We start from the raw sequence: 9,235 nt of genomic DNA on the forward strand, positions 1-9,235 counted from the left end.
TACTCGAGATGATCTTAGAGTACAAGATAAATAAATTCATTTCTTAATTAATAACATTTGGCATTTTTACAAGTCTTCCCGTATTTAATTCCATTTAATAGTAATTAATATTTTCAATTTATGAAATTAAATGTCTTTAATGGTTTTAATTTAAAAATTCCTCCGCCGCGCTCTAAGATGAAATTATAAAACGAAAACATTTTCCCGCTCATTTTATTTGGCCACTCTCCTCCTTACTCCTTCGTCTTTACTTCTCCCGTCTTCCTCATCCACCTCCCCCTCCTCTTCTTCTTCTTCTTCTTCCAATCCATGCATCTTCCTCCAAAATTCTAGGGTTCCAAATTCCACCGCCAACCATGCCCGATTTGGGGAATTTGTCACTTTCCGAGACTCTAGCTCTCCCCACCCCCGCAGACCCTCCTGTCTTAACCAATTCTCTCCACTCAGCCAACCTCAAAAACCTACCGCCACCATCCAACACCGTCGTTTACACGCGCTATGCTCTTCGGCAAGATGGCATTCGCATCCACAAAAGTCACGGAACCGAGATTAAGGTTCCTGCCGTCAAAGCAGCTAATGGTGACGCCAAGGGTTTGGAGGATGGAATCAGAGAGTTCTCTCAGAAGAGGAACAAGACTGGCTCCGAGGATCCCGATCTTGAATTCTCACTTCCCTTCCTCGTTGGCGCTTCCAAAATGGTACAATTAAATTTCTTTTCCCTGAAGTCTGTAGATTTTGCTATGAACACTGGGGGGATTAGAATCTAGTTCTGTGTATTGGTTCAGGTTGAATGCCTTGTTTGCCATCGTCTAGTGTGCCCAGGGGAGGAGCTATGTTGTTCTGTTCGTGGCTGCGGGGGAATCTACCATATCAATTGTGCAAAAGAAGCTATGGGGATCTCGAATCCAAAAAAATTCAAGTGCTCACGACATGTAAGTATTTGATGAATCGCATCTTACAATTAGCGTAATGAATAGATTCAATTAGGATGCCCACGGGTATGTGTGTGGATGCTATATGCTCATAATTGGCATTATAATCACATCTCAGTGATAGAGGGGGTTTAGGGCGTAGCTATAATTTGTGATATTAACTTTAGTGTTGTGCCCACTAATGCAATTGAGAAAAATGGTTCTATAAAACAGGCATGCTTTGTTTGCAAACAAAAGAAGCAGTTGCGGTGTGTGCGTTGTACAAATGCATTTCATGAAAAATGTGCCCCATGGCCAGAGGCTGTGGTGAGCCTACAGGACAATCCTGGACATGCTATTTGTTGGAGGCATCCTTCTGATTGGCGATTGGATGGAAAGGTCATTTTATCTTTTCACAGAGACCTTTTACTGTCACTGCATATTGATTGTTTACGCTGCAATAGATGTTTTCATTAGATACATGACATATTCAGATTTAATTCTTTGCCCTGTTAGGGAATATCTTTTCTTTATGTTAGTCTTTTGTGTTTTTTTGTTCCTTTCCCTCCTATCATTTTCCTCTCTACAACCTACAACTTAAATCACAATCACAAGGATATGTTTTCCAGTTTATTGTGAGCTCTAATTTTACTGATTTTTTTTAACACTAACACTGGTGGCGTCTGCTAATCTCAAATTTCTTGTTTCTTTACTTGGTTTTTCTTACTGTCTCTTTAATTTTGTCCAATAAAAATTTTTAAAGGACGACGAGTGGGAGTGGGAAGGGATATGGGCACTAGTTTGAAACTTTTCAGTGAGTGTAAACTATGCCCGAATTTATTCACAGCCTTACATTTTTGTTTTAGCTTGTCTTAGATCACGCTGTCAGATACTTTTGCACAATGATCATAACTACATACTACTGCAATTTTATTTGGAGTTAAAATTATCTATCGGAGGTTGTCACATGTGGAGTGTCGATCATGTTTCTCACTGGATTTCACTTTTATGTTAAAATTGTACTATGATCCTTGAAAACATTAATGCCTCACTTGGAATTTGGTTCTGAAGTTTAGTTTTTGTATAAAATTCTGTCTTTGAAAAAACTTGGTTGCCATTAATCCTTGCTTAAGATGGAAAAAGTAGTAGTTTGACTACTTTGGATATATTTTTCTCAACTGAGTGAGATACGTCATGAAGGACAAAAATATCAGCTTATTTTTACTTATTTCCAATTTTCTTTTTTTTATTAGTATTTTTCATTTATTAGGTTTGCTGACAGGACTGTTGTATTTGTTGGATAAGCAGCTTGAAGGTTCCACAAGTGACATACAGGTTAGATTTATGACTCATGTTCTTGCTTCATATCATATTTGTATAAATCTTGTGCTGTACTTCTATTTCTCATGGAGCCATGGTAAATGTTTGGAAAGTAATGACGTCTTGGCATGGTACATTTACATTTTGGGATACTCGTTGTTAGAGATAATAAGAGATACCAATTTGGGAAAAAAAGAAGTGCTTTATATTGTTAAATTGCCATCAATTCTGTAGGGTTCTGTTATGCAAGTGTCTTTTTTCTATACTTAGATTTTGGAATGTTATAGATGATAATTTTTTTGACCATGTTCCATTTGCATTATTATGTTTAATCTCTGGCCAACAATTTCGTTGACTTCCCTGGCCTTTTCCAGGAAGTATTTCGTCGGTTGCCTGTTCCATATGTCAATGAGGATTTCAAGATTGATCTTACATGGAAAGAGATGGAGACTAAGATGGAACCACCATCATATGTGCATATAAGGCGCAGTATCCTACATTTTATTTATTTTGCTGAAACAGTTACCAATTCATTTAAGAATAAATAATCAGTTCTCCTTAAGAATGCTAAGTAAAATAGTTTTATGACATCTGTGTTAGGATATCTAGTTTTACTGTTTGTCATTGCATTCCTCATTAACAGAGGTTAACTTCTGTGCTGACTGCCGATCATGATATTGCTAACCTTAATCTAATCTCAGATTCCTACTTAGTCAAGAAGCGTAGTGACGAAGATGATGGTGCAGGGTGTACCAGTTGCAGTTCTACCTGCTCGGATGATTGTGTGTGCAGGTACTTGTGAATTGTCTTCGGTCGTTTGTTTATTTACATATTTTATCAATTTTTTTCCGCTTAGGTATAGATGGATTTTAGATTTCATTGTGTGTTATGCGATTTGATTCAGTGATAATGATAACCTTTTACACCATTGTTTAGTCTGGGGTTATTACATTTTAAACTAATCTAGCTAAAGATTACCTCTTCCAAATGATATGGCAATCATGTTTAGGTTAGATGATATTGTAAGAGCATGACACTGATAAACAATAAACATTAAAATAAACATGTACTTGTTCTATTTTGTTATCAATTTATAGTTGACAATGAAATTCATGGTTATCATAGAGAATAAAGAGATATTGAAGCTTGGCACACCCGTTCAGCAAATATCTGTTGAGAAATGTTATTTGTCTGACAAAAAATGTTTTATCTTTACTCCCATGGATCCGAGAAGTTATAAATGTTCACCCATTGTTTACCCGCACCTTATATAGATTCTATTATATTTCATTTTCATGACATATACCTGTCAAGTGACTTGTTAATAGCTTCGATAAGTTGTAGGTTTCCCATAGTCTATTATAACATGGAGTTTTCATTTTGTTAGAGTTCAATGCATAAGTTGCTCAAAGTCATGTCGCTGCTCAGAAAATTGCGGTAATAGGCCATTTCGCAAGGAGAAAAAGATTAAGCTGGTCAAGGTGGAAGAAACATCCTTTTCTCCTTTAATATCAATGTGTATGTTCGGGATTGAATTTTGTTTGGGGTGAAAAATTCTAAATTTTTGCAACCATGTGCTTCTGATTCAGACTGAACATTGTGGATGGGGTGTAGAGGCAGCTGAAACCATCAACAAAGGCGAATTCATAATTGAGTATATTGGAGAAGGTAGCTCTCATTTCTTTTGGCTCATATTGTTAAAAACCTTTTTTATCTTTCAAGTGTGCCTTTCCACCATTAACCGAAATGTTTTCTGTTGCAGTCATTGATGATGCTTTATGTGAAAAAAGGCTTTGGGACATGAAGTACGGGGGTGCACAGAATTTTTACATGTGTGAGATTCGTAAAGATTTTACTATAGATGCAACCTTCAAAGGAAATATGGCTCGCTTCTTAAACCATGGTTGTGATCCCAACTGTGTTCTCGAGAAGTGGTTAGTGCCAAAAATTCTTTCCATTGGCTTCATTAGTTCACTGTTGTACTAGTTGTGTAACCCGAAATGAGAATTCTTTGATATTATACCAAAGTTCTGCTAACTGCTATCACGCTTTAATACCCTTACATACATTTAACAAAGATTTTAATAGAAAGAGTTAAATTGATGGGCATTTAGTTTCAGAATGTACTTGTTCTTAAAACATGTAATTAGTAGTGAGATATCTACCAAATATTACTACACAAAAAGGGAAAGAATTTGTCTATTCCATGGGAGGTGCCTTGCTGTGTATCCGTCTTAGTTTTCGCTGTTTCTTGCAGGCAAGTAGATGGTGAAACGCGGGTTGGTGTATTTGCTTCCCGTTCAATAGAAACGGGAGATCCCTTAACATATGATTACAGGTATTTCCTGCTTTTTCTTTCTTCATTTTCTATTTTCTACTTAGTACGTATTCTCATCTCTTTCCTGGGTATGTTAAGAATAACACATAGGAAATAAATTGTGAATTTATCTATGTGATCAGAGATTAACATTTCTTATTGACTTATCAGATTTGTGCAATTTGGACCTGAGGTAAAATGCCAATGTGGTGCCCCAAATTGTCGAGGGTTTTTAGGGGTGAAAAAGAAAATTGTGAAGTTAGATATTTGTTGGGGTTGGGGATCAAAGCGTAAGAGAACTTCAGCTGCATGTCCTGCCATAGAAACACATGTATGATTCGTTTGTTTGGTGCCTCTATTTTGGTAATCCTTGTGCATTGCCATCACTTTTGTATGTAAAGCCGAGATGAATTTTCAAATGCAAAACTCATTTGAAAAGGAAAAATGATAAAGCGAAAAAAAAATGAACCAGGGCGATAGGGATCAGTTTGCTAAGAGCAGACGACAATGGCATTTGTAGCAATTGAACAATGAAATAAATCTTTATTTTATTTATCGAATTTAAGAATGAAAAAATTACAGTTGAACAAAAAGATACTAATTCAATGTGAAAAATTCAACCATTCCTATTTGTATTGTCTTCTGAATCTCATGTACAGAGTTATGTTAATTAGTGAATTTCTCTCTACCCATCTAAAATTTCAATCATGTTATCTATTTTCGGAGTTATATATATTTATCATTATTATTATAATCTAATATACACTGAAAAGGGTGAATCCCAATTTAGTCACATATTTTGTGGTGTACCCTGAGAAAGTTCCTACATATCTTTTCCCAACACTTCCTATCAGGCTCCACGAATTCTACTCGGCACTTCACTTCTTCAGCAAACCTTTTCTGCATTATTATTGCAATAAAAATCGTTAAGCCTTTTGGGATGATATATCATTATAAAATTTCCCTTTTAGTACAAAGACGGAAAGAACATGATTATTCTAATTATAACGGACTATAAATTTTTTGTTTGAAAAAAATATATTCAATTTGTTAATTACCTCTATCTTGTCCATACCAAGAAGGCGGTCAATTAGATTAAATAGTATATCTTTGTTATACTCAGGGTGACCTTGAATTCCAAGAATGTGATCTTCAATTACAAATATTTCAACCCCAGTTTTGTCTGAGGAAGCTATGACATTTGCACCCACAGGAACCTCAAAAATCTCATCTTGGTGTATCTCAATGATGGAGAGTGATGATGGCATGTTATGATGGTCATCAAGGTACCATAATGGAGCTCTATCTTTGGCAAAACTCACTTGTGTTATCCCAATATCCCACCCTCTTTTTGCTCTCCCAACCCTTCCACCCAATGCCCTGCATAGTACCTATAGAGAACAATCAGGTCACGTGACTAAGCATGTGCTGAATGAGAAGGAAATGTATACTGTATACAGTACCTGGTGACCAAAGCAAATGCCAAGAATCTTCTTCTCCATGGCATCAAGGATTTGCAAAATGAAGCAAAGTTTGAGGATCCAATAGTCATTACCAAATGCATCATTTGAACTACCTGATACAACAAACCCATCATATTTATGGAGTTCACTGATCTCAGGGAACTCTCCTTCACACACTCTAAACAAATCCCAACTTGCTCCTTCTTCACCAAATGCTTCTGCATACACCTTCAAGTATCCGCCATACATTTTCTTCACATACTCAGGGTCCTTTGCTGCTTGAAGCAAACCATATCTTCTTCCATTTCCATTATTATTCATTACCATCTTCAAGTGAAATTAAAGGAGGATGGAGTGGTAGCAAATATGAATGAGTTCGTTATTTGAAAAGTTGAAAGGAGAATCTAACCCAGAAACCAAAACCAATTTGTGTGTGCTAGTTTGTAGAGTACACACGTCTATTTATATTTAACTTTGTTCCAATTGCAAAATTATAATAATTTTTTTTCCGTTGACCGTCATCTGGTAAACTTTTTAGATTAATATATATGTAGATTTTATTGTCTCTAGATTTATTGAGTAAAAAATAAACCAAATTTTTAATATGACAATTATTATAGATAAAAAATATAAACCTTTTGAATAACGGAGCGTTTATTAAATGAATTTAGGTAATACGACATCATTTCTCAAATAAATGTCGTATTCAAAATGTGTCATATAAATAGACTCGATAAATAAAAAAGGTGTCTTTGTTTCATCCTATAAAATTAAATCAGAATCTATGAAGCACGGATTCGCTCATGGTGCCGGCGTATTCGTGTCGGACGCAAATTCGACGCCGACACACGGTGGATACGTCAAACGAACGTATCAACGGCGTGTCTTCTTGCAGTGTAGAATTTTGGTGAAACGGTTACAAATCCGAATAAGTTTGACCTGATTCAAATGTTCATGAGACGAATCTTTCTGTTGGGCTGCAATTCTGCAATTGATTTTGTGATTTTATGCCTGATTAACCGATTTTTTCTTTTTAATTTTAAAATATTTTAAAATAAAAACAAATCAAAATTTAAATTTAAAAATAAAATAATTAATAAATCAAAACATAAATCTACTTGCTGTTTGTTTTTGGTGGCTTACGTACTCACTAGCTTAGCCGTTCTTGGTTGTCTGCATTATTTTGAAGAAGAAGACTAGAAGATACAGAGGATAATGGACTTGAAGCTGTGGTATTTGTAGATGATGGACTTGGAAGAGAATAAATTGATACATTTTTTGTTAACGAGATAGCAAGAATAGATTAAAGTTTTTTATTTTTTAATAATTACATAATTTTAAGACTTTTTTATGCAACTATATTTACTCTTATATTTTTAATATGATATTTTATTAATTTAATATATTATTTAAATTTTAATTCACAACGTATCCTAAATGTATTGTATCTAATTTTTTATAAAAAGAACATATCGGTAAATCCGTGTTGTGTTGTATCCGTATCGTGTGTCGAATCGGTGCTTCCTAGATTAGAATACTCTTTCTTCCATAAGAAACACAATTGATAAATCATAAACGCGTGTAGTCTAACATATTTAAATAATAATAGAAACAAGAAAGTTAGATTATGGCAACCACCGCGTTTCAGTACAAAGACCGCAGCGTTCCGCGGTGTTAGCTATCAGGGTGGCTTATCAGCAATATATATGTTTTTTTCTACTATCAATCTTTCCAGAAGTAACGAATCCATCACGTGGAACACATGGTATTGATATCTCTCATGCTACTTTCTGTGGTTATTAAATTAATCTTTTATTTCACCCACTAAAGAAAACGATATTAGTTGCAAATATACTAATACAGAGTTAATCATGATGTTAGCTAATAAGTTTTGATGTCAATCATGTCATCTTTTACTCAAGCCTTAGATTTAATTTAACCAGAGCTTATTTTAAATATTTCTAAATATTAATAATAACATGACATACTCATATTAGTAACAATTTTTGTGCTCTTACTTGGCACAACTACAAGCATTCTCAAATCTCAATTGATTAATTTAAGACTATAGATATTATATAGTAAAAGTTCAATTGAATGTTGGATTTTGTAAATATCATTCACTAACTAGAGTGAAAGCAGTAGAAGAGTGAAACAAATTAAAACGGGGCCATTGAAATTGAAATAGTATGACATACAGGGTGGTGATAAATGGTAATGGCACGTGGAAAGCATAGCAGCACATATAAAAGTGAAGGGTTTCTCAGTTCCTGGAATTTGCTTCACACAGAACTGCACATGTTCAATTGCTCATTTTGCCAACCACCCATACAACACAACTGTTCTTCAACAGTAGTAAGTAGTGACAATAGAGAAAAGGGAACCTCCTTTATTTCTTTACGAGAAAAGTATAAGGAGATAATGGAATATTTATACAATGTGTACAATGGAGGTTTAGAAAAGTATTAGAGATATAATTATTAGTTTTATCTTTTTCTATCAGTTAAAGTTTTTGGGATGAGTGGTATCATGACATGGTATCAGAGCTCTATATCCGAAAGGTCAAAGAGTTTGATCCTTGGTAAACCCAATATCAGATTAAGCTTTTAGGATGAGATGTTTATTATCCCTAATACCAGTACTCGAATAGTTATTCTGAATAGTATGAGTGATATTTATTTTTTCAAATGTTCAGTAATCTTTTTAGAAAAAAAAAAAAACAAATAGATTCATGATTATTTAATTCAAAAATAAATACGATTAATTAAAAATACAAAAATGTTTATTATTTTTAAAATTTGAAATATTTAAATTATTCTATCTAAAATATATGAGAATAAATAGATGTTTTTTTAAAAAAAATTAGATATATGATGTCTCTCATTTTAAAAGGTGAACCCTGAATGCGTTTTTATATTTTCAATTAGCGAAAGATTTGTTTTTTTTTTTTGTTGAATTAAAATTTAAAAGGTTATAAACTTATTTATAATTTGAATAAATTATCATTTGTACCCATAAAAGATATAGACGCTGACAAATGTACTCCATATAAAAATAAAACGACAATTGTAATTAGAAGATGGTTTTCGTGTGCCAAGAATACCCTAACGAACCAATTGCGTAACCAACTTCCGGGTATTTTTGGCATACGGATGACATCTTCTGTGGTTACAATTGTCGTTTTATTCTTATATGGGTATATTTATTAGCGTCTGTATTTTTCA

General features: G+C 34.0%; 2 protein-coding genes across 2 annotated transcripts; one reads left to right on the forward strand and one right to left on the reverse strand.

The window, feature by feature from the left end:
• The first annotated feature begins 230 nt into the window (after positions 1-230).
• LOC112723473 (histone-lysine N-methyltransferase ASHR3) lies at positions 231-5,175 on the forward strand. Its single transcript, XM_025774859.3, has 11 exons — positions 231-698; positions 786-932; positions 1,146-1,310; positions 2,220-2,246; positions 2,606-2,720; positions 2,933-3,023; positions 3,619-3,712; positions 3,821-3,899; positions 3,994-4,165; positions 4,489-4,569; positions 4,720-5,175. Exons 1-11 carry the CDS (start codon positions 357-359, stop codon positions 4,883-4,885), a joined length of 1,479 nt encoding a protein of 492 aa, XP_025630644.1. The 5' UTR covers positions 231-356; the 3' UTR covers positions 4,886-5,175.
• Positions 5,080-6,452, reverse strand: LOC112723474 (gamma-glutamyl peptidase 3). Its single transcript, XM_025774860.3, has 3 exons — positions 6,012-6,452; positions 5,607-5,939; positions 5,080-5,448 (listed from the first exon to the last, which is right to left on the reverse strand). The coding sequence occupies exons 1-3, from the start codon at positions 6,336-6,338 to the stop codon at positions 5,335-5,337; spliced, it is 774 nt and encodes a 257-aa protein (XP_025630645.1). The 5' UTR covers positions 6,339-6,452; the 3' UTR covers positions 5,080-5,334.
• Between the last annotated feature and the right edge of the window lie 2,783 nt (positions 6,453-9,235).

Source organism: Arachis hypogaea, chromosome 11 (genome assembly GCF_003086295.3).
Source record: "Arachis hypogaea cultivar Tifrunner chromosome 11, arahy.Tifrunner.gnm2.J5K5, whole genome shotgun sequence".
Taxonomy (NCBI): domain Eukaryota; kingdom Viridiplantae; phylum Streptophyta; class Magnoliopsida; order Fabales; family Fabaceae; genus Arachis; species Arachis hypogaea.